Source organism: Paroedura picta, chromosome 10 (genome assembly GCF_049243985.1).
Source record: "Paroedura picta isolate Pp20150507F chromosome 10, Ppicta_v3.0, whole genome shotgun sequence".
In the NCBI taxonomy this organism is placed as follows: domain Eukaryota; kingdom Metazoa; phylum Chordata; class Lepidosauria; order Squamata; family Gekkonidae; genus Paroedura; species Paroedura picta.
In genome coordinates, this window is record NC_135378.1 from 51,358,033 (window position 1) to 51,384,403 (window position 26,371).

General features: G+C 38.6%; 1 protein-coding gene across 5 annotated transcripts in view; it reads left to right on the forward strand.

Annotated features, from left to right (window-relative positions):
- The window catches only part of LRBA (LPS responsive beige-like anchor protein), a 414,817-nt gene that overhangs the window by 314,664 nt on the left and 73,782 nt on the right, over positions 1-26,371 (forward strand). For all 5 annotated transcript variants that reach the window (XM_077300118.1, XM_077300120.1, XM_077300119.1 and 2 more), the window contains 3 exons: positions 1,872-2,012; positions 3,556-3,675; positions 9,375-9,527. In XM_077300118.1, the coding sequence (XP_077156233.1) occupies positions 1,872-2,012; positions 3,556-3,675; positions 9,375-9,527 (414 nt within the window). The remainder of the gene's footprint in view (positions 1-1,871; positions 2,013-3,555; positions 3,676-9,374; positions 9,528-26,371) is intronic.

The window sequence follows — 26,371 nt, forward strand, 5'->3', positions numbered from 1 at the left end:
GTAGGCATGGCCGAATACTGCCACAAAGGAAGAGATGAAAGAGATTCGAAAGCAGTTCTGTAACAAGAAATGACAGTTAAAAGGATAGTACACTTCATTCTTCCCTAGAATATGTTTGCTAACTCAGATAAATCCTTTCTTATATTGGAATTACTTATACAAATGGTTATAGTACAAATTAGAACACTAACAGCCTAGTGCTAAACACACTTGCACCCTTCTAAGTTCATGGAAGTCTATGGGCTTAGAAGGGTGCCACTCTGTTTTAAGACTGCACACTTCAGACATCAGTGCTAAAATGGAAAAACAATGTACAGTTCCATCGATAAAGACAAAGTAAACAGTTTTTTGTTTGACTAGCAGTTCATGATTTGCTATTATCAACTTATGTCACCAAAGGAAACCAAACTTTCCATAAATGCTCCTGGTTATTTGAAAGTTGTGCTGTCTATGGAGAAACAAATTCTAGGTGAAAAATATATCCCACCATGAATCCCTTTGAATCTCTGAACTTTGGTCCTTGGAATGCTTCTTAATAGTCATATGATCTTGGCACTTAACATCAAATAGATAACCTTCCCATTGGCTCTTCTTCATTTTTTAAAAAAGGATCAGAAAAAAAATCCCTCAGGATGATTATTTTTAATTTTTTTAGGATTGATTTTATAGTGGATTCTTGGACTCCTCCCAAATAGTCCTTGAATTAAAAAAAATTTTTCTGTGAATTCTTGTGAACATAAGGGAAATCTGCAGGTTTTTGCCAGCGTCCCAATTTTCCTTCTCTGGTATTATGAAGAGATTATGCACACCATAAAGTTTTCTTTAAAAAAATCAGGATATCTTTGTAAAAGTATGCCCATCTTTACTTGAAAGAAAGTCAGCCTTGAATATAAAATGACTGTCCTGAAAATGTAATATATTCACACACACAATGACTGCTAGACTAACTATAACTTGTATGTTAATGTAAGACACCCTCCATTATGGTATATCTGGGGGAGAATTCCTACATTTTCATTTGAGTAAAACAGTATCTGCTACAATATACAAACTGACAGAAGAAATTTTAAAATCAGTCCTCTGTGTACCAAAGATTCTTTATGATGGATTTGCTTTAAAAAAAATGCTAGCTGCTAATTCATACCTATCCACATGACTTCAGTATTAATACACATTCTGTAGCATCATGGGATCTCACCAAGGGAGCACTGCTCCACTATCAGAAGCAGGGAAAGAAGAACTTTGGGTAAATATTCCTTCTGAACATGAGTATTAAACCCAAATGTTTAGGCTGTTGTATATATTCATGGGCTCAAAATGAGTATCTTCACTGGTTGCATACATCGTTGTATTTGAATGTAGACTTGCCATCTTCCAGGTGGGGAACAAAGAAAGATGAGGCTACATGGTGTGTAACTTCTTGGAGGGGGTTGGGGATCTTCTGGAATTACAGATGATCTACAGCAGGGGTAGTCAAACTGCGGCCCTCCAGATGTCCATGGACTACAATTCCCATGAGCCCCTGCCAGCAAATTCCCTCATGGGAATTGTAGTCCATGGACATCTGGAGGGCCGCAGTTTGACCACCCCTGACCTACAGGATACAGAGATCAGTTCCTTGGAGAAAATGGTTACTTTGGAAGTTGGACTCTGTGGAAATATCATTTGTTGAGGTTCCTCCCTCCCCAAACTCCACCCCCAAATCTTCAAGGATTTAACAACCTGGAATTGACAACCTGTTCCGAGTGGAATGCTGTCTGGTATTTGCAACAAATATTGTAAAATGTATTTGAATACTGGTTGGTTTATTCTATTGTAAGTATTGTCAATCACACAGTGAGTTGAACTTCTTATTTCCCCCCCTCCCATAGCCTATTGGTGCCCTTAATCCCAAAAGAGGTGCATTCTTTGCAGAACGTTATGAAACATGGGAAGATGATCAGGTTCCAAAGTTTCACTATGGTACTCATTACTCAACAGCAAGTTTTACGCTCACTTGGTTGTTAAGAATTGTAAGTATAATCTAAAGTATTTCCTGTTAAATTGTATGGAAAGCAACAAATTAATTAAAACTAAAAGGCACTTAAGCATTTAAAATTCAGGAGAGTAGATTAAAATCAATAGCAGTTGTTGATTGCAAAAAAAAATTGTTTCCAAACTGTAGAAATTTTAATTATGCAGATGAAAAGTAAATGATTATACTTAAAATATGCATTTCAAAAAAAGGACCCTTTTCATTTTGTTTAAAATGCATTTTTAAAAATTGGAACATAATCTGAATTGTTCTGGCTGGATTTAATTTTTATTATTGACAAGTTAAAGCAAACCCTTGGAGGTATATGATATTAAGTAAGATTATTATAATCCCCTTGGCCATATTATGTGGTAGCATACCTACAGATAACGTTGCATTTGGTGAGATTTGATATATTTATGAAACAGAACATGTTTTCATAAAAGAAACTGGAATGATGATTTATCAGATAGTAACTAATTTCTTTGGGAAAGCATTAGCAGCACATCATTAATTAAACCTTGTTAGATTGGTACAAGCAGACATAAATCCTTGAAGTAATTTATCGTACTTAGCTAATTTCAAGCAATTATCCACTAATATGCACTTAAGTGTCCTTTAACTAGGAGGAGGTTTTCAATTGTTCAGGCATTTTTCTTTTCTTAATTATAAGCTACAAGGAGAAACAACAAAGAAAAGTTGCACATATATTATGATGCTCTATTGAGTACTTTGAACATTGAGTAACATTCAGAATCTAAAGAAAAATGTAACTGTTTTGTACAGCTAAGAGGATTTATGTTTACATTTGCTGAACTTAAATTCTCTTGAAGGAAGTTTTAGTATTGGCATGGCAGAAAGTGCCTGCTGCTGAGAGAAAAGAAGTGAAATACTTTAAGTTCTTGAGAATGTCTAAAGTAGATCTTTGGATTTTGGCTGTAGGCTACATTCTTTTACACATTTTGGATGTGTAAATCCAGTAGTTTCAATGAGTTTAATACATGTGATCTGTTCACTAAGATTATGACCATACTCAATAAACCATTGAAATATTAATATAGGTATATAACAAGTTTCTTAACCACCACCCCCTGATTAGTTCTCATCTCAGTCATGTTTATAATATAAAAATTAACATCATAATAGCAACTGGGAGGAAGGTAGACTGGTTTTTCAAGATGAGCTGTGACATTTATTTATGAGTTCCCATGTAATCTTCTTAACCACATGCTTACCATTTATTAGAATCATACTAAAAAGGTTTGTATATTGTTTTCTTTCAATGAATAAAAAATGAAGGATATCACAAACAGATTCTGAAATATGATTTTTTTCACTTATCTATAAGTTATTTTATCAGATGGAACGTTTAGTGCCAAAATTGATATTTTTAACTCATGCAGAAATAAATCTTGTTTTTAGAACTTCAGAAAATGTCCAAAAGATTAGATAGAGAATCCTAAAAAAATCCTAAAAAGAAAATCCTCAGTAAATACATTTCACAAAATATTTCCTTTTATGTTGTTTTTTTCTGTTACTAGGAGCCTTTTACAACATTTTTCTTAAACTTGCAAGGTGGAAAATTTGATCATGCGGATAGAACTTTTTCATCAATTTCAAGGGCATGGCGTAATTGTCAACGTGACACCTCTGATATCAAGGTAAACTTTAGTGAAAGTTGTTAACACTACTTTGAATGTCATGCTATATTCTTCATGCTTAAATATTTTTAAGACCAATAATTAATGATTTTGAATCTATTGAAATTGTTTTCATAACATTCCTATTGAAAGCATGCGAAAATAAAGAAATGAGTAAAGAAATACTATGGTGTACAAAACTAGTGAATTATCCAAAAGCATGACATAGAAGTGATAAGGAGAAATTATATATGTCTAATTCATTATTTTAGTTGGCATCACTTTGGTATAACCCAACCATTTGGTAAAGGAGTATGCTGGACTTTTGCTGGCAAAAAAGGATGTAAAAAAATAATGTACCTTTGATTCTCAGTGGAGTTGAAACATTTTTACCCTCTCTGAAATATTCCTTGTACTAGGTGGGGTCTATGTCTCAATAGTACTTGGCTGATTCATGTTGTACTTTTGGTTTAATTTCAGCTGATTTAGTGAATAATTTGTATACATTTTCATCAGAACTTTGAATGAAGGACCAGTGCTGAGATAGATAAATGGTGAGTGAGAAGAGTACAGGCTGCTACCTGGGGGGATTTCTCTGAAGATGACAGGATATTCATAGAACTGGAACAGATAATGGAACTGCTGATTTTGCTAGTGGAGGAATGCTACAACCAGAAAGAGTTGTGGATGGGTTCATTGGGATCAGTCTATCTCATATCACCCTCTTTATGAGAGTGAAATTGGTGATTTGAAGTGAGCACATCAGAATACCTACAATTGTGCCTGCTCACTGGTTATCTAGGCCCTCCTACTTGTACCTTTCAAAAGGTTGGGGTTATTGACTGCCCTTCAGATTGATCATTTATTTTATGATCTGTGTGTTTTAAAACTGTAATCTCTTTAACCCCAAATCGTTGTACCTGCTATTTATTCATAACTTGCATTCGTAAGCCTTGGACCTATCAGAATGGTTAATAATGACTGAGCTTACCTGTAATGTCGAATATTCTTTGCTTTATATCCTTAAACAAAAGACAATCCTATGAGATGATTTTGTTATACCAAAAAGAAAATGTTTGATTTGGACTTAGTTCTTAATTTTTCAGTTAGACTTAAAAAACAATATGGTCCATGGGGATTCTAAAGATGACAGATGAAGAGTGTTCCAGATTTGTAGCAGATGACACGCAGATAATTTTAGTAATTCACTTGAGCATATTTCAGCTCTTATCAAAATCTCTTAGAGACCTGACCTTCTACATTTTAGAAAAAAATTAGATGGAGCCAGGAAAGGAGCAGAAAGATTTTCTAAAGAAGTTCACTATCATTACATGCTACAATGAAAACAGTTGTTGAAGAACAGGGTGATCTTGAAACACATTAGGATATTTTTAACATTTATAATAGTGTTTTAGTGTGTACCTACTGACAGTTTCTTTCCTGTCTTAGTCCCTCCTCCAAGCTTCTTTTTTCTGGCCAAAAGATAGATGACTTAGTACAAATATTCAATGATCCTATGAAGAATATTTTTTGCTGTTTAAAATATAAAACATAAAAATATGTATGTCTTTCTTTATCTTTTTGAGTTCTACTGAACTCCGCTGGCTCCTAGAAAGTGGGCACTCTTGTTAGTACCACAACTATCTCCCTTCCTGAAAATACCAGTGTCCTGATTTCCCCTTTCTAACTAGAAAGCGAAGTCCCTTTTCTCTGTAGAAGAATTCTCCTTCCAGTTTAGCTCAAATTGGGAATTAATACTTCCCAATATCTGCCCTAGTTCTCCTGACACTGTGGGAATTAGCTGTCAGTAGAAAACACAGTTCTCTAACTAGAGTTTCTCCTCAGAGCAGATGTTTCGTTAAAGATCTGTTAGACTTCCCAAATCAGAATAAAATTAGATTGAATCTCTCTTCAATATACAGCTAGAATCTCAGCTGCTGTTGGCCAGTCAGATACTTGAGATGCCATAATGTGATTTAACTTGGAACTCAGCTTCAAATGATTATCCTTGAGTCACTCTACCACTGCTCCAAAGCACCCAAACAGTGATTCCAGAGGGATATCTGGTCAACCATCTATCAAGAGATGGAGCTGGGTGTCATCTGCATATTGGTGACATCCAAGCCATAGCTCCAGATCAGTCTGGCAAGAGAGTTCATAAAGATGTTAAATAATGTCGGGGACAGGATGGCCCCCTGCAGAACCCTGCACTGAAGTTGGCAGAAGTTTGATTGATTCTTCCCTATTGCAACCCTTTGTCCTCTGCCCTGGAGAAAGGAGGTAACCCACTGACGAGCTATCCCCCATGTCCCTGTGTTGATGAGGTGGTTAGCAAGAAGCTTGTGGCCTACCATGTGAAACATTGCCATAAGATCTAATAATGTGAGCAGCATCAACCCACCTTGGTTCAACTGCCTCCTGAGATCATTTGTCAGGATGACCCCATTGCTTGAAGCATGACTGGAATGGTTCAAGGACCAAGATTTCTGCTAAGTATGCAAGCAACTGCTCTGTGGCCACTCACTCAACTACTTTCTCCAGAGATGCAAGATGCAACACAGGGTGGTAGCTGTCTAGGTCACATGGGTCCAATGATGATTTTGTCAATAGATTTCACCAATCAATTTGTCAATCAATTTTGCCAAGCCTCATCCACTGAACTGTACTGTTATTTCCTTCCATTTTGTTGCAGTCCCTCTTTACTATTGCTGTTTGTGATTCTGCTTTTATAACTGCCAGAGCAGTTTTATTATAAGTATGGAAATGCTTGTATAAAACAGTTTTTAAAGCTTTTTAAAAATATCTAATTCACCTGAACTCAGTCACTTCTCATACAATTTTCATAAGAGAGCATGACTGTCTTTATTTGCTATATGATCCATCAGATGAAAATTATCCATAGTAAAAGTCACATTGTAGTTAACTGTGTCAGAGTTCACATCTGTCTAATATTTTAAAGGTATTTTGGAAGGTAAAATATGCTCTACTTTGTACATAACTATGGAGTAAAAACATATGTTTGACTGAGCAGCAAAAAATGGAAAAAAACACATTGCCACTTACCTAACCATAAAGTAACAAGAAGACAGGAAGACTCTTCTGTCTTGTTATCAAACTATTAATTGCATTGTTTCAGCTGTATAGGCCAAAAGAAACTAATGCAAAGGGTCATCATTTAAAAATTAAATTTGGAATTCCAGAAAAGGTTATACCAAAGTTGTGAATTAGTCTGATGCTTTGATCACATCTGAGGGCGTTCACTGCAGAACGACAAGGTTCAGTTGTGGCTGAATATATGTTCCAATTTGATTTCCTCTAGTATGATACCAGATCTCCCTTCCTGAAAATACCGGGGACAAGAGAACGCTTTTTGCGTCTTCGGGGAGGGTGGGGGGGAGCCAGCCTTCTCTCGGCCCTGGCAGCCGCCTCGCCGTGGCGAGCTGGCTCCCAGGGCCGAGTGAACGCTTTTTGTGTCTTTGGGGAGGGTGGGGGGCGGGAGCCGCCTTGCTGCGGCGAGGCGGCTCCCGGGGCCGAGAGAACGCTTTTGCATCTTCGGGGACTTCGCGGAATTTTGCGTGTTTTTGTGTCTTCCACCCTGTCACCCCTGCATCTCAAACCCATGGGAAGCCTTCCCTGGGAGTTGGCCCCTAGCGCCCATTTTATTCAATGATAAAATGGGCTTTATTTCTAGTATAGTAATAAAACGATGAAGTATTGGCCTTGTGTGTATTAAGTGTCCATACATTGCATTATGATCTATAGTGGCCCTAAAGTAGCCTTCTTTGCAGAGTTGAAATTTAAACTAGGAACTTCCCTGGTGGTACAATCCTAAACATCCTTCTATTGACTTCAGTATATGGCTGTTTAGGATTGCACTGTGGGACATGGATGCTAGCTGTGAAACCCTTTCAACAGTTTAAATAAAATTTGTTTTCTATGTGTTTGCCTTAGGTATACTGAAGTAACTGAGGTAATTTAAATAAACAGTTACTTACTGTAGCTATTCAGCATAGTACTCAAGCATAAATAAAAACTTCCTGGATACAGGTGTATTTTCTGTATTCGTTAACAAATAATAATAAAATGAATATCATTTCATAGATAAAATCAAAACAAGCTTAACATAGGCTGTGTACTGAATTTATTACTAAAGTGTGCAGAATTATATTGGCTGCTAATCAAAGGTTAAACTGAGAAAAATGTGTCTTTTCCGTTGTATATTTAAGCTATCACAGAAATTCTTTTTTTTAATGTGGTACACACTCTTATTTATATAGGGAATAGTCTCCAAACTGTTTACTGCCAAATAGTTTTCAGACATTTTGTATTAAAGTCCCATTCTAATTTTGTTTTTTAAGGAATTAATGGGACTGTTTACAAATGTGTAATATAGTGCTGTACAATGTGTCTCACAAAGGCTGAGGTGATAATAGCTTAATTCCTGTGTGATTTTTTTCTTGCTTTGCTCTGGCAACTCACGGCTGACCCTGTCTATAATCTGATGACCTGCTCTTGCACTCAGCTATTTGGAAGACTGTTCTGGCCATAGTTGACCCTGAGGGTGGTATCTAGAAGACCACTGCTCCATTGACCCATGTCAAGAGTGGATTTAGAATCTGATCTACTGGGCCTCTGATATAGTTGGGCACATAATTCGTTTTTCTGCTTATTAAATTGCATGCTATTTTTTACTTGTTGGAAGAGAAAACCACTTTTGTACAGTCATTTGGTACAAAATCATTTCCTGAATTAAAGGGGTTTTTTACATGTAAGAAATGAACTTTAAACCAAACTGGCATTTTCCCTCAAGAACCTATTGCATTGCTATACCATGGTTTTGTTATATCAAAACATGCAGAATGCTCTATTAGAATATAGTTGTTTTTTCTTTTTAAATACAAACCATGAATATTTTAGGAACAAAAAAGCAGTGAATGAAATTCCAGAATTATATCCTATATTAATGTAGAAAGAATCGTTTAAATGTTATTTTTTTCATCTGTAATTCAGAGCTGTTGAGAGGCAATAACATGACAGTTAACACATGTAGACCAAGAAGTCCTCATGATACTCCTTAAAGTTTAGATAGTAAAAACCAGTTTATGTTGTACTTTTCAGTGAGAGAAACTGAGCATAAAAACTCTAAAGAAACCATTTCCATACCAAGGCTTGAATTAAGATGCAGATGGACTGTTTGAAATTTGAAATGAAGTATGTTTTGAATGGCATATTACTGGTGGATAAATTGACATATACATTTTCACATCTAGTAGATTTTAGAATACTACTGAATGGTGATCTTTCAAATATGAAATAGAATTATACAAATATTAAAATTATAGTTCATTATTATTTACAGCTTCCATCTAAATTTTGTTTTCTTAATAAAATGTCTTAATTAGATAATTTTATGAATCTAATAAGGTGCCTTGATTTTCATGTATTGATTTACAGTCAAAGCAAATCACATCTGTGGTCAGGCATTAAAAGACATAAAAGTATTTCCAAGAAATTCTTGCATTCCTTCTTTCATGCTCTTTTTTCCCCTCTCAGCAAATATTATCCAGTATTTTCTAGATCTAAAGAATACTGAAAAGGCAGCATTGGCATCAAAAAGTCCTAGCTGCTCTTCCATTGCACTTTTAACATAAGTGATTACGTAATGAGAATGCTGAGATAAGCCAATTTATAACATGTCACTGTTTTTCATTTCCATGTAGGAACTCATTCCTGATTTTTATTATCTCCCTGAGATGTTTGTCAATGAGAATAATTACAATCTTGGAGTGATGGATGATGGAACAGTGGTATCCGATGTTGAACTTCCACCATGGGCCAAAACCCCAGAAGAATTTGTTCGCATAAACAGATTGGTAAGATAGCAGTCCATCAAATGTTTTGCATTAAATATCTTTACTCAGAATGAGATTGCTCTTTTTGGTGCAAAGATAGGAATTACAGCATTTGGGATCTAATGATGTATCTTCGATGAACACATGGACTTGTATGTCTAAATGATATTTTAAAAACTTGTTTTTCCCTTGAAATAATAGACCTTCATGTTTATTGTTGATCTTCATGTTGATGTTATATAAACACAAAATCCATTGATATTTCTATTTTCTCAGTTGTTGTTTCAGTAACCCAGTATTCGGTAACCCAATATTCAGGTATTTTAGGGCAGTTTCTCATGTCAGATTCACAGTTACCGTTGAAATTACTGACATTAGTAATGGAGTAGTGTGATAGACACAAAAATACACACGTTTTTGTATTAGTTACCTGGTTTGTAGCATTTTATCAAAAGACTATTACCCATATGTATGTCAACTGTATCACAAAAAGAAATGGCCTTTCAAAGCTTCAGCCTTCTACCTTTTTCGGCTTTTCACTCGGCTTTTTATTTTGCATTTTATTTCCACATCCTCACTCAGTATCCCTTATTTGACCTGTTTTTCCACAGACTCACTGAAAGCTGGTACCTACAGATACTAACTAGATAATATTTTTTCACAAGTTAGCTGAGCATCTCCACTTGCTCTGGTAATCAGTACAACTAACTCTACTTGCTCTGATAATCAGTACAACTAACTAAAAGAGAGGGGACTTCACTGTTACTGGTTTACAACAGTAGGGTGACAATCCAGTTCTTCACTTCTTCCTTCTTTCTGCTTCCCTGTCTACTTTCCATATATGGAATTCCTATCCTTCTAGCCCCCAAGCAGAAATTTTTATTGCAATTCAATGAGGTTTGGATTTGAATAGACTTTTATCTAGAATTCTATAATAACCTGGGAGAAACTACAGAAATGTCTCCTCCTTGAATCTTGATATCTGTGTTTATTGCAAGATATTGGGTTGGATCCAGACTAGACCCTACACTCATGATTCCCTGTTCCTGCTGGAGACTCTCCTCTTGCTGTTCCTCAAGATCTTGTATTTCCCAGGAAATGCATGATGTGGAGATTTGTGAGCTGCAGCAGGAAAAGGGGGGCAGACTAGAAAGTTCTGATCTGTCAAGGTAACAGTTACTCTGAATCTGACGAATTACATCCAGGATCCTTCTTTCACCTATGACAGGTGCTATAGTGCAGGGGTAGTCAACCTATGGTCCTCCAGGTGTTCATGGATTACAATTCCCATGAGCCCCTGCCGGCAAATGCTGGCAGGGGCTCATGGGAATTGTAGTCCATGAGCATCTGGAGGACCATAGGTTGACTACCCCTGCTATAGTGGACACTGTTGGGATAAAATAATCCCTTGAGTTTTAAAAGACAAAGCCATTTTCTATAATAGTAGAATGAAGAGCAAACTTCTTCACTATATAAATAAATGGTAAATAAAAATGAAAATTACATTGGCTGGTAAATGCAATTCTTGTACTGGAAAATTATTTTATCGTGTAATTTGCTATTGCATCAATGAATATTATATAGTTTCTCAGACATGGTAATCTCCTCATAATTTCAGTTATTTAACAAGATGCCATTGTTTGGCTTTCGAGTTTACCCTAACCTTTATCCTAAAGCACATAGAAGAAAACAACGAAATTCATGATGTAATCCGGTGTGGATGTAGGGAAACTATAATAAGGGACCCACATTCTTTGTTTGCATATATTGAATCCAAATGACTATATATGTAAATGATTAATGAGTGGCTTATTTTGGAGTTACATGAAATATGTTGTGGTTTTGCAATTACATTGCACGTAAATCTATTAGTCGGCTGTCTCATTAGTCTTTTTATAAGATTAGAAAAATGTGAATAGTTAGCAAAATTACAGATTTGTACATTTTCCATGTTAATACTTTGACAAAGAATCCTTTCTAACAGCATATGATTAGCTCTCTGAGCTGTTAGAAAACCCAAACTGTCCATTTATTACAGCCTTACAACTTCCTAGATCAGAATACATTATGATGGTAGTTTTAAGTACCCATTTTGTAAGCTATCACATACAGATTTCCCCCCTTTCAGTTCACTCTACAGATTTTTGTGCAATGATTGGACCTCATGAAATGCATACTGCTTTGATCTGTGACCTTTTTGTGGTGCTAATCGGGTTCCTGATATCATTATACCTTGCTCATTAATCATATTTCCTACATCCCATCAGCCAAGCAGACAGGCCAAGCCTCTGTTTCAGCTCTGTGCCTGGCAGGTTTCTGCTTTTCCAGATTATTACACTGTGATACTTTGGCTTCTCATAACCAGACCCACATCAAGCTGTGTACTACAATTAAAGTCAGATGGTCCTCAGGTTGAGCAGGGATAGTGTTGCAGCTGTCCATCTCTTATTGGAATAGGCTAGCAAGGGGAACAGATGATGTATAGGATGATGCATAATAACAGATTGTTCAGTACCAGGTCAATAGCAAGAGTTTGCAATGCTAATTGGCTTACATAGTTTCTTTAATCTGACTCCCAATATTAAAAATAACAGACACAATGTACTTCCATTAAATCAGATTAAAATTATATCTGCCTTTTTTGGAGGGAGGACATTATCTGTGTGAGGATAATCCTCTTGAATAGCGATTCAGCACTCAGCAGCTAGTTGAACTTGTCTAATGTAGCACTCCGTATAATAGTTTGTAGATTGCAAACTGTATTTAGTTATACATTCAATCATACTTGTTTTCTAAAGTTTAACAAAACATTAAATTGATCAGCATGTATTTTCATAGTGTGTTTGATCCTTAAATTATAAACAAATTTGACTAGCATTTTTCCTCTCTTTGTATGTTTCGACTAAATACTATTCTGTTATTTATACATTATTTCATGTAGTCAATTGATACTATAAATAACACATTTATAGTACTTTTCTGGAGTCTTATGAAAGTTATTCTGCTCCCAACACAAAAACAGATATTATAAAATCAATGTCTGAAACATCTAATCAGCAGAAAGAATAACCACAGATAAAATCAATGATGCAGGACAACAATATTATTTGGCACATCTGGAAGGAAGACTGTTTTTTTTCCCCATGCATGCTATCAAGAAAAATAGGGGGCTATCTTAAATTCTCATACAAGTTACAGGTACATAGGCTTTTGTGTGAGTGGGTGCCCTCTTAAATTCAATGTAATCTTCATTTAAGTTATAAACAAGGTTCCCAACACTGTCTTGGCAAATGCAGGGAGATTTTGATGTGGTTCCTGGAGAGGGCATAGTTTGGGGAAGAATCTCTTGTGGTAGCTATTTTTTTTTCCTTCTGCTCCTCCATGGGAGACCTAGACTCAACTGCCTCAGACTTAACAAGTTTGTTTTTGAGCCAAGGACTGTTTCCATGGTTGTAAGTGTGCAGGTGTGGCCTGGACCATTTCTGCACATAGGCAGACAATGTGCACCACCTCCTGCTTGCAAACATCCAATTGTAAACTGCATGTTTGGCCACTTCCTGATGGAGGAACCCTCCCATGTTATCCCACCATCTTATCATGGCTTTTCCCTTCCTGATGAGGCAGCATAGAAGACAGAAACATGAACAACTCACAGGTTCCCCCCCCTGTTCCTCAGGTTATCAGTCAATGCAAGCCACTGATACTCTCACAGTGGTGGCTTTGGGGACACAAACTTGCTTCCCTGAGTCCCAAAATTAATTAAAAAAAAATACAATTCTGCATTGCTACGGGATCATGCCACAACATTTTTCCAAGATTTTTTTTTGGGGGGGTGGCGGGGATTCTTTGTATAATGGTCTTGATTTATGATCGGGTAATTTCTGATATGCTGGCCATGGCAATTGGATCTCGATGACTGTGTGTTCACAATAAAGATTAAAAATACAGAATATAGACGCCATACTAAAACAGAGAGGTCTGCTTCATCACACGGCCCTCCCTCTCTCCCTCCCCATTCTTGCCCTACCACCAGAAAGCAAAAACATGAATGTGTTTTAGATAGGGTTGCTGCCTGCTCCCAATATTACTGTGCACATTGAACATGACAGTACATTTTATTTAGCAATCTGGAAATGGAGAGGGTGCGAGGGTGGACAAAACATTGGCAAGACTGTTGTTTGTTTCTTCTTTCAGATAGGCTTGCTCCTGTTTGGCCTCTTATGCACCGTCCTGTTGCGTTGGGCCAGGATGCCCCGCCGTTTCCCGTGTATGCACGGGGGTGGGGCATGCTGGGCTGTCTTAGCATAGCGCGTGCTGAACGCCAGGGCCAGAAGGTAAGCCAGCACAGAGGTTTGGACAGCCCAGGAAGGGAGTGGGGGGCCCAGGCCCCCTCTGCAAGCTCAGGGGCTCCATGGAGCCCACAGGGGCGCATAGTGTCCCTACAGGGATACCAACAAGCCTGCCGCTGGCGATTACACACAGCGCCAGCCCGCCACAGCCCCAGCTTACCCAGGAAGCTACGGAAGATCCCGCGGTCACTTACGGTGGGCCTTCTGTAGCCCTGGGCCAGGAGGTGCCTGTGATGGCGGCGTCAGCGAACGTTATCGGTGATCTTAACCGAAGCGCCCCTGCCGCAAGTGTGGGCATTCTGGCCCATGCATAATGGGCCTTTGCGCCTCATTGTGCACCGTGACAGGAAAGGGGAAGCAGATTCTACTGCTTTTGCTCATCACCATGTAGTAGATTCCATTCACATTTCACAAGAGGCTCATTTTGAAGTGTTGATAACTATCTTAAAGAACAAACCTTTTCTGGACTTTACACTAATTAAGGGCAGACTGGTACATGATAAAAGAATGTGGCCTAAAACGGACAGAATAGAGTCACATGCTGGGTTAATTGCGGGGCGGAGTGAAAGCAGGCCATTATCTTGGGGTGGGAGCATGCTATAAGCATGTTCCTTTTTACTTTATATCCTGTGAAATGTTGGAGCCTGTACTATTGTGCATCAGTCTAGAAACATTAAGCACTGACTTCCTGCCAAGTACCATGGCAACAGTTCTGGGCTTCCAAACAAGCAACCTGTTCTTGTTTTTTAATGTCTTCCTTTGTCCTTCGACCAGCAATTAATTAATTAGAGAACTGACATTTCAGTGTGATGCATTTTGTAGCCTGCTAATATTATGCTGGCCATTTCTGAGAATGTAAGCATTCTGTGTGCTCAGAACCCTTGAGGTTCTCTCTAAAAACATTATTAACTTCTTTCCTTTTCACACCTGAGAGCCTACGTTATCTAGCACATGAGTATTAAATATACATTAATGGTAGTGGTAGTATAGATTTCTGTATCAGAATGGTGTGCTGTGCTCAATGCTAACATTGATTTAATACTTGGAAACATTAAAATGTCTCTAAACCAATAATGATAAGCGTAACAAAATTGATTCATTTCAGTTTCAAATTCTTAAAGCAAAAAGGTGCCATTATGATCAATTACTCTTATCTTCTTCATACAAAGAGTTATAGAAGCCATATTCGAGTGGTGAAGTGTTTTAGAAAGATATATAATCTTAATATATTCAGTTCATGAGATAGACAGTCTTCATTCCTAGCATGCAACTTCAGTGTTTAGTTGCTGTCTTTGTTCTACATTTGCATTTTATTTTAGGGCTGAGTGGAAATATGGGATTGCAGTGAAAATGTTTTCTTCAGCTTCATTTTCTTACTATCCCACTTGGCTGGGCCTCTAACTAGGCAAGTTTGTGTGTTCTAAGAATAAACAGGATTTAATTAGTATAGAGTTGTCTTCCTTATATGTTACCTTGCCATTTTCCTGCTGAGATACCATGTCAGCTTTTGTTTTCTGCTGCTGCTTTTGTGGCTGGTGGGAGAAAAGGAACCTAAATATTCAAAAGTCTGGTCTCGGAATTGCTAGAAATTGTATGGCTTTACCAAGGAATTTCCAATAATTCCTAGAGGTCACTATAACTTGATGGTACCTCCATGCCACCTCCCACTCCTTTTGACTGAAATTTTAAATACTGATTAGTCTTTGAGATGCCACAAGACTCCTTGATGGAGTAATCTGGTAATCAGTTAAATGTAGATACTTTGTATTGTCTTTGGAATTTATGCTTAGTTGGCTACTGATACTCTCTGTGGGTACTACTAATAGTGATGTTGGGCTGTTTTTTGTGAGTAAATGCTAAGTCCAAAAAACTTCTTGCAAATCTGGAAATTCAAAACTGAAACATAGAACTTTTGCCAGTACATTCTCAGGATATTCCTGAATAGGATGTGATCTAACTACATTGTATTTTCAGTGTAAGCAGGGGAATCTAAATTCTGTCTTTAGGCATAAATATATTCATATACACATTAGCAAAATATATATTATAGAAAAGATTTAGAGACAGTGCTATATTACATGGCCTAGGCAGGTGCCATCTGTACAATCTGTACCTAAAAGCATACTAGTTTGCACTCTTGGAAGATGACAGATCAGTAGTATTGGTGATGGGGTACACATTTTAACAATTTGTGGAACTTTTAGGCATAAATAGCAGACATTCACTTTTATGGCAAAAGGTAAAGTATGCAGGCCCTGACCTGAATAGCCTAGGCTAGCCTGACTTCATCAGATCTTGAAAGTTTATTTGGATGGGAGACCTCCAAGGAATACTACGGTCACGACATGTAGGTAGGCAAGTGCAAACCACTTCTGAACATCTCTTGACTTGAAAACCCTACAAGATCCCCATGTCAGCAAAATTAAAATAAGGCCATATATATTGATATGAGTTACATTTTTTAACCATCGTGGGGAACAAAAGGTAAGGGGCCACAAGGGCATGCAGAGGGCATCTCATTTCCCCCTGTATCCCTCTCCAGTTTGGTGTAGTGGTTAGGAGAGCCAGTTTGGTGTAGTGGTTAGGGTAGCAGACTTCTAATCTGGCATGCCAGGTTCGATTCTGCGCTCCCCCACATGCAGCCAGCTGGGTGACCTTGGGCTCGCCACGGCACTGATAAAGCTGTTCTGACCGGGCAGTGATGTCAGCGCTCTCTCAGCCTCACCCACCCCACAGGGTGTCTGTTGTGGGGAGAAGAATGGGAAGGCGACTGTAAGCTGCTTTGAGCCTCCTTCGGGTAGGGAAAAGCGGCATATAAGAACCTACTCTTCTTCTTCCTCACAATGTTTCCTCTTCCCCAGCTCCTGTCAGCCCCCCTAGCTTGTCTTCTTTTCCTTCATTCATCCCTCCCTCCCATCTTTTATCCTTTTCAGTCTCTCTTCTTCTGCCTTTTTACTAATAGAAACCAACGATTGGAAGGCTTGGCAATATTGTTGTAGGTTAATGTATCTTTTAAAGCTATAGATGTTGCTTTTATTATTTGCACGGAGTTAACCCTCCAAGATATTTTTAACCATACCTGGGACTTCCCTCAGGTTTGTAGAAAAAATTCTCTATCTTTCCCTAGCCCCATTCTGCAGAGTTTTTTGATCCACAATCTATGGTCCAGTTTAAAAAACAAAAACAAAAAACAATGATGCAAATATGGCAGCATCTAATTATGATACAGAAGGGTGAGATAGAAAAAAAAATATATTGCATCATTATTATGTTTTCCTGGGTTTACTCTGAATTCATTTTTTTTAAAATAAGGTTTTACATTTATTTAGAAACACTATATGGAAGGGTTGTTTTCTTTAAAAAGGCCTGTAATTTTCATGTTTTCATGAAGCTTCATTAATTTACATGTTTCCATTATCTGAAGGAATGATACTTGAATTTAATTTCCTTGAGAATAAAAGAGCCATTTCTTATCTTACATATCTTTCTTGTTTATAGGTTACATTAATGTAGTGTAAATGATAGGGTTTTTTGTCAGTTTACTGTTTGTAGCACAAATAAATATCATATTGACACAATGCTAGTTAGGTGGCTTATACAGTTTATTTGCTGAATGTGTTTTAATTAAAATATAAAAGAGAAAAGTTGAAAGATAAAGGTGTGGAGTTTAGAGTATATGTTGCACAAGATGTGAGACTGATGCTTTCTTTAATAGCAAAGACCATGAATTACAGTATCTAAAACATTTAAAAAGTTCTCAAACAGTTCCAGGAGGAAGGTGGGCTATAAATTTAATACGACTATTACTAATAATAATATGTTGATTTCCTAATATGTTTTTCTTTTGCATAACTGCTCTTTTTTCTGTCAATTTTTCCTTCAGTCACCAATATCCTCTTTTGTTAATTCAGTTCACAAACTGCAACAATCAAAATATAGATGTAATTTTTTGCACCTAAACTTTATGTGGTCTAAAACAGGAGGGTGTTGACAATAAAAATAATTCATAGTAATATTTATTAAATATGTATTCATCTTCTTACTATTATTAAATAAGTATTTCTGTGCATACTTCTGTCCTTTATCCAGTCAGAGTCCACACATTTGCATCTTGCCTTTCAGGCAGTGGTGTGTGAACAAATCTGAGGAATTCTGAAAAGTTCTTGGGGCAAGTGGTAGGTTTGTGACTCATTGATTAGTAGATAAAGGATAATAGCTCTTAATTTGGGGTCATGAGTGCTCAACTGTCATGTGCCGACCTTTAGTCATTAGGTTTTTAAGTTAAGTCATACCAAGGGTTGATGGACAATTCCAAACATTTGCTTTTTTGGAGTTTCTCTTCATGCTGCAGTGCTCATGACTTACATACTTATATAGTAACCTAACATATATATTTAGATAAGTCATTAATATACTGTCTCAGTCCCACAAAGTAGTTTGCAGTATACATGACTGATTGGATTAAGAACAACCATGGACATGTTTGATTGTTAGTCTGTTACATTTTATGCTCTGATTTTTATAATTACCATTGTTGTTATTTCTATTTGATACAAAAACCTGAGTTTGATATATAGTTCCTTTGTGTTCCATGTGAACCGCCCTGAGCCTCAGGGGAGGACGGTATACAAATGGAAGGAAGAAAGGAAGAATGGAGGAAGGGAGGGAGGGAGGGTGGGTGGATGGATGGATTGATGGATGGATGGATGCAGGTGAAGCATACAGTGGTTTCAGGAACCAGTTGGAATATATTCAACACAGTGTCTTTTTAGATATTGTACTTAACCATAGGTTAATGATTTTTAAAAAATTAATAGGGACACAGAATGAAGTAGTATGTAACAATTAATTCCAGGACTTCCAGCAAAAAAAAAAATCCTTTAACATCAAGATTATTTAGAAATGTAAAATGTTTTAATAACATTCTGTCTCATTTAATAAAAAGTTAATATTAGCCAATTCCTTTTTCCTTTAATACATTGATACCAGTTTGAAACAGTTATGATAATGATAGCATTCTTAAAGAGTTTAATAAGTGGATTCTAATACCTTTTTTAAAATTGTCTTTTCCACAGTCATGAGGGGGCAGTATAAATAAATATAATTCATTTCACTATTTCTCTTCCAATTCTATAGTTTGTTGTACTATTATTAAATGGATAACAATTTCTATGGTCCGTAGTATTTTGTTTAAGCAATTCTAGCTACTTTATCCTTGGTGAAAGTTAGTAAAGTAATAGTGAAGTTTAGTTGAGTACATACTCTGTGAATATTCTTTCCAAATCTTTTAGTAAAATGGGAAGCTGCTACAAATGACAGAAGGTTCCTCCTGTTTTCTCAACAACTTGTAATGCATTTCATTGATTTATAGAAGCAAATTAATTTTTCAAGACAGTAATAAATATATTAATATTCCTCCTCTTAGTTTCAGTAGGACATTTTAGTAACTGAGATGGTCCCTTCTCCAAGTGAACATGGCCCTTGGAAGTGGTTAGCCAGATTGAAGGCTCTTGCCTGCTCAGATAACCCCTTTATTTCAAGAAATAGGTGGGATATTTAACAGTTCCTGTCAAGGTATTCTCCTTGTTACCTTGACAAGAGGAATTAATTTTTAGGCTCCAGCTGGGCACCCTGTTGACTTTTCCCCCTCATGTGTTATGAATTGCACCTGTAAAGGTAAAGGTAAAGGTATCCCCTGTGCAAGCACCGAGTCATGTCTGACCCTTGGGATGACGCCCTCTAGCGTTTTCTTGGCAGACTCAGTAGAGGGTGGTTTGCCATTCCCTTCCCCAGTCATTACCGTTTTACCCTCCAGCAAGCTGGGTACTCATTTTACCAACCTCGGAAGGATGGAAGGCTGAGTCAACCTTGAGCCGGCTGCTGGGATCGAACTCCCAGCCTCATGGTCAAAGCTTTCAGACAACATGTTGGCTGCCTTCCCACCCTGCGCCACAAGAGGCTACTGTAGACATATAAAGGTAAAGGTATCCCCTGTGCAAGCACCGAGTCATGTCTGACCCTTGGGGTGACGCCCTCCAGCGTTTTCATGGCAGACTCAATACGGGGTGGTTTGCCAGTGCCTTCCCCAGTCATTACCGTTTACCCCCCAGCAAGCTGGGTACTCATTTTACCGACCTCGGAAGGATGGAAGGCTGAGTCAACCTTGAACCGGCTGCTGGGATTGAACTCCCAGCCTCATGGGCAAAGCTTTCAGATGGCTGCCTTACCACTCTGCGCCACAAGAGGCTCATACTGTAGACATATAGAACATAACAGAACAATACATCAAACTCACTGATTATAATGAATGAAAGGTAACAGTAATAAACAGATAAAATAACATTCTAATACAGTAAACAATCTAACAGGCCCATGGTTGGTCAGATCTGTTTCATGGGTTCAAAGAAAGGAGGTTTGGGGTATATGTTATTTAGTTATGGTCAACCACAACCAAGTGCCTGTGGAGAAGCTCTCTTTTGCAGGCCCTGAGGAACTGCTTTAGTTCCATTAGGGCCCTGATCTCCTCTGGGAACTCGTTCCACAAGGTGGGGATCAGGAGAGAAGGTTCTGGCCATGGTTAAGATCAAGCGGATTTCCTTGAGGCCAGGGATCACTAGCCAGTTGGTGGTTGCAGAGTGCAGAGCTCTTTGAAGGGCATAGGCAGAGAGGCAGCCCTTCAAATACACTGGGCTCAAAAGGTAATTATCAAGACCTTAGGCCTGATCCTAGTATCCAGCATAGTTGTTCGAGGATGGGCTGAAAGTGGGACCTCCATGGTGTTGCTGTGAGGACCCTGACCACTGCATTGTGGACCAGTTGCAGTTTCCGGATCAAAGTTAAGGGTAGGCCTGCATAGAGCGAGTTGATGAAGTCTAGCCTGGAGGTGACCATCACGTAGATCACTGTGGCTAGGTGTTCCAGGGCCAAATAGGGCCCTAGTAGTTTGGCTTGGCGAAGGTGGTAGAAGTCCAGCTGTACCAACTCTTGTGACCTGGGTTTCCATGGAGAAGGAAGCATCCAGGATCACACCCAAGTTCCTGGTAGAGTGAACCACAGATAGCTGCACACAGCAGATGCACTTCCTCTCTTGGACCCTTCCTGCCCAGACATAGAACCTCTGTTTTTGAAGGATTGAGCTTCAGGCAAATGCTGCTTCCAGTGCTGACTAATGCTTCCAGGGGAGAATCAGGGTGATCATCCATCAGAAAGAAGAGCTGGGTGACATATTGGTGACAACCCAGCTTGAACTTCTATACCACTTGGGCAAGAGAGTGCATGAATAAGTTAAATAGGATCAGAGAGAGGACTGCTCCTTGCGGAATTCCGTGTATGAGTTGGTGGCAGCTTCAAGATCTCTCTCCTAGTGCTACCCACTGTCTGCAAGCCCAGAAAAGAGATCAGCCAGCTGTCCCCCAAATTCTGGTGTCAGTGAGGTGGTGAGCTAGAAACTCATGGTCAACTGTGTCGAACGCTGCTGAAAGGTCTAATAATACAAGCCACGCCAATCCACCTCAGTCCAACTAACGGAGGAGATCTGTTAGGACGATTGGTGCTATTTTTACCCCATGGTTAGGCCAGATTGGGATGAGTCTAAGACTGAAGCTTTTTCTAGGAATGCTGATATTTGGTCAGCGACAGCCCTGTCAACCATTTTTCCCAGGAACAGGTCCGAAACAGGTTGGTAGTTGTCGGGCTCTTGCAGTTCCGGAGATTTTTTTTCAGCAGTGGATGAACCACTCTTTTAGTCCTTCCGGGAATTCTCCCGTTTCTAGGTAGAGGTTGATTATCTTCTGGAGGGGGGGCCTTATCTCAGGGGTAGTCAAACTGTGGTCCTCCAGATGTTCATGGACTACAGTTCCCATGAGCCCCTGCCAGCAAACGCTGGCAGGAGCTCATGGGAATTGTAGTCCATGGACATCTGGAGGACTACAGGTTGACTACCCTTGCCTTATCTGGTGTTTTATTAGCCATGAAGAGCAGAGGTCTAGTGGACATTTGGTTGGCCTCACTACTTTCTCCAGTCTCAGGGTCTTAGGAAATTCAAATTCAAGTGGCAGGTCTAAAACTTTCATCGGGCTCTTCAGCTTCTCATTTGTTGCTTTTCCCTCTGTGTAGGGAAGTCACCCTTCTATTTTTTTATACATCTGTGGTCTATAATAGCCATTGTAAGTTTAGGTCAAGGGACAGATTGAAATGTTACATACAAATGTTCTCTATTTTATATTGTTGATATAACTTATTTATAAACAGTCTGCATCTATTGTTGAAATATTGTTTTTACAAATGTTCAGTACATTTATATTCTTCTCATGTTGGTACAATGTCAAGAATTGAAAATTCTGGATGACTACTCTTCACAATTGAAATGATTCATTTGCAGGATTTTCTTCCTTCAATCAAAGCTACCTGCATGCACTCATACAATGAAGCCAACATTGTTTTTTGAAGTTTTTTCTGTGACAGTGGACAGTAACAAAATTGGATGTTCACAGCTGAGTTAATGTCAATGCCCATAACTATTTATCAGGTTACTGTTGTTCATCTTCACACCTGATTCATCCTTAACTTGGTGATGACTTGGGGCTTCTGCCAAGACATCCTGTATTTTGCAGCTATGGTAGCATGTTCTCAGGCTCTGTAATAAGTGCCTACTAACCCTTTGAGACTGAATCTGGATACTTGTTCAAGAAAGGTAGTTTCTCTTGAGAAAGCTAGTCCTCTAGGGCAGTGGTCCCCAACCTTTTTATCACCGGGGACCACTCAACGCCTTTTACTGAGACCCGGTGGGGGGGGTCGGTTACTCCTCTACTCTCAACCATTGCCTTAACGCTCTCTGATCGCTATGGTAATGTTTAAACATCCCTTCAAAATAAGATACAGACATGCCACAACAATGAACATAAGGAACATTTTATTTTCATGGAAATTTTAACTCATGACAATGACAAATCAATGGGAACCCTGAGCTTGTTTCTCTGCAATGAGATAGTCCCATCTGGGAGTGATGGGAGACAATGACACCCGAAGTGTGTTGTAAAGGGCCAGGGGGGATGAAGTAAAGGGCTGGGGGGGGGAGAAGGCGTCCTTCAGGGCCCACCTCCAATTAGTCAAAGGACCACATGGGATCCGCGGCCCACAGGTTGGGGATCGCTACTCTAGTAGGTTAAAAGATTATGTGCTATTGATTCTCATCTTTTTCTCCCAGCTTCTGTGGGCATTCATGTGTTTCCAGGAAATTCTCAGCTGGATGTATTAGCATGCCAGGTGGATAGAAAACATAGATTCTTTTTACCTTTTACCAGTCTAATATCCTCTTTCATAAACTTAGAAAGACTTTCAGAGCCATCCACTTCCCAGATATCCCAACAACCCATATCCCAGCTCCTGTATCCCCATGGACCCCTATAGAGTCCCAAAAGTAGCAGACCTACCATAACTATGTTTTGTCCTTACTTTATTTGGGGGCTAGATTTAAATTTCTTGTGTCAATGTTAGGTTGTTTTGATGTGGTTATGGGGTGGGGGGAGAATTTTTTTTCTAGCTGATATAGACCTGCATGCCACTTGTATTGCTTTATTGTTGAGAGCCAGTTTGGTGTAGTGGTTAGGAGTGCGGACTTCTAATCTGGCATGCCGGGTTCAATTCTGCGCTCCCCCACATGCAACCAGCTGGGTGACCTTGGGCTCGCCACGGCACTGATAAAGCTGTTCTGACCGAGCAGTGATATCTGGGCTCTCTCAGCCTCACCCACCCCACAAGGTGTCTGTTGTAGGGAGAGGAATGGGAAGGCGACTGTAAGCCGCTTTGAGCCTCCTTTGGGTAGGGAAAAGCGGCATATAAGAACCAATTCTTCTTCTTCTTCTTCTTCTACATTGGCTGCTGTGAAGATCCAAGCTAAAATCATGGTCAGAACCTAATTTAATGGAGTCTATTCTGTGACTTTGGTCCAGGACATCTTGATTTTGATCCTTATTGATTATCATCTAGCCATTTAAAACTGTTGTTTTCTCATTAATCCTTAAATTACCATTGTACACAGGCAACTAGGTCAGAGTGCTTAACCTGAAAACCACAAGAAAGGAAAGTGGTCTTGTAACTTGAAGATTTTAACTAATAGTGGAAATCTAAGATTCCAAAAAACATTCTTTGCTACAGTCTTTCACACTATCAGGTAGAGATTATTTGTAAATAAATGGTGGCTAGAAACAGCAAGATAGATGCCTTAATTGATCCACAGCTTCAGAGTCAACTGATTGGTATGTCACTTTCTTCTGGGATTCCCTGAACCCCTCTCTTCTGCCTATTTGACCACTGCAGATTAACCTCTAATATAAAGTGACCAGATTTTAACACTGGTAAAGCAGGGCTGGCGGGGGGTTTTGATTAAAAATTTGGTCTATATGGAGCAACAAAAAGATTCATAGAACGTACAGAACACAAAAATAGTATTGTAATATATGTATTTTAATTTCAACATAAGTACAATTTGCCAGGTACCCCCAGATGTCTCTCCAAAAGTGGGACAATCTGGTCACCTTACTCTAAGATCCTTTCCCTGCCTAGTAGGCTAAGGGGAAAGTGTTTTGATAAGGGGATGTGTGAAAGGAAAGGATCAGCACTCTAGTGGTACTTAGATTCATACTCTTGTTTTCTGTGTGATTTTTCCCACACCATGTTTTCAGGCTCTTACCTGTAGAGATCAGGCAGATGGCAACTGAAGATGGGTCATTTTCCTGGTGGCACTTTGTAGGTGGAATGGCTTTCTCAAGTTTTGCCTAGCATTGCTCCACTGTCCTTTATGGGCTAGGCCATTTCTCTTTATCTAGGCGTTTAATTAAAGCGCTCCTTCGCTTTTAGCTGTTTTTATGGTGCACTTCTAGCCTGAGGGTGCTTAATGTTGTTTTTAATGGCTTCTTTCAATTTTAATAACTTTACGATAATTGCTTTTTAAAATTATTATATTGTATTTGTTTTTGCTTTGTGAGCCACCTTGAACACATCTCTGTAGAACTGACACATAAACTTTCTAAATAAATAGATAAGAGATCTATGGGTAAAAATAATTAGTACTCTTCTCTGGGCTAGGTGACAATATTTTGGCAGCCTAATGAACCTATCACGTCAATAGCCCTATTGAGTTGGATGGATGTTTTCTTTCAAGATTCCATAATTTATTCTCTATCAAACCTCTTTTGAACTTTCTGTAGACTCTGCAATTACTAGCAAAGACAGGGTATTCTAAAGCAGCATTTTCTACCTTGCTAGTTTCTAAAAGAACGTTTTTTAGTAGAAATGACCAAGCCACCTGGAAATCATTCCTATTTTAGTGCTAGCAAACAGGAATGTGCCTTCTCAAGGCAAAGGCCACATTCAGATGTCACATCTCTTTATCTGTGACAAACACAAACCTTGGCCTTGTGCACAGAGTATGATCAATATATTTTGGGTTTGCGAAATATACAGTCTTCCTGTATGCCACAAAGTAGGCCTCCACAAGTGAGAGATTGTTTCTTCTCCACAAACTGGGATTCTAATCCATGAATTAATTCAAATTTTAGCATTCCTTTGTGGGGACGAAACTATCTCCAGATTGACCAGGCGCCTTCATTTTTCTGAGTAGCAGTCTTGTTATAACACAAATTTTAGCACTTCTTCAATAAAATACATTAAACATTTGGGATCTTTATGAACATAACAATGTTAAACAATTCTTGAATGATGCTGCACTCTATATTCTGCTATTGGTTCATGACTTCCACCTGAAATTTAAGTTTAGTAATAAATGCTGTTATTGGGCTTTCATTGCACTCAAGGAACCATCCTCAAAAATTATTATTTTCTTGTAGATTATCTTGTTGATTTTCTAAGATCTGGGTGCTTTCTGTCAGTGAAAGTATATGCTGTTTTCATAAGGATTAAGCCGCTCTTCATACTGACCTGATATTTATTTCTGTAGTGAACTCTGTTTATAAGAGTAAGAGGTCATTTTGGTGTTTTCTACATGGAGATGTGTTGGCAGCAGCAATGGATCTTTTACATCTATATAATCTATTTATCTCTTAGATTTTTATACCAGCCTCCCATATGGCTCAGGGCAGTTTGCATGAAACATCACGGGGTATTATATAGAACATCATAGGCATATAACACAGTCATAACGTAACATATCAACAACAGTTCCAACAGTGGTTCTAAGATTAACAGAATATCAGTAGGTTTGATTAACAATACTGTAACAGAAATGTCAACTTAATAGAACCCTCCAGGGGGATCAACTGGTCCAGGTCATGGAGGGGGTATCTGAGGGGGGGACTAGTCGATGTTGTTAGGTCAGTCAAGCAGATGCCTGGTGGAGGATCTCCCTTTTGCAGGCCCTGCAGAATTGTGGGAATTCAGGCAGGGCCCTGATTTCTTCAGGAAGCTCATTCCAGCAGGTCGGCACCAAGACAGAGAAAGCTCTGGCCTTTGTTGAGGTTCATCATGCTTCTTTGAGTTCCCCTATACTTTCTCTGCTCC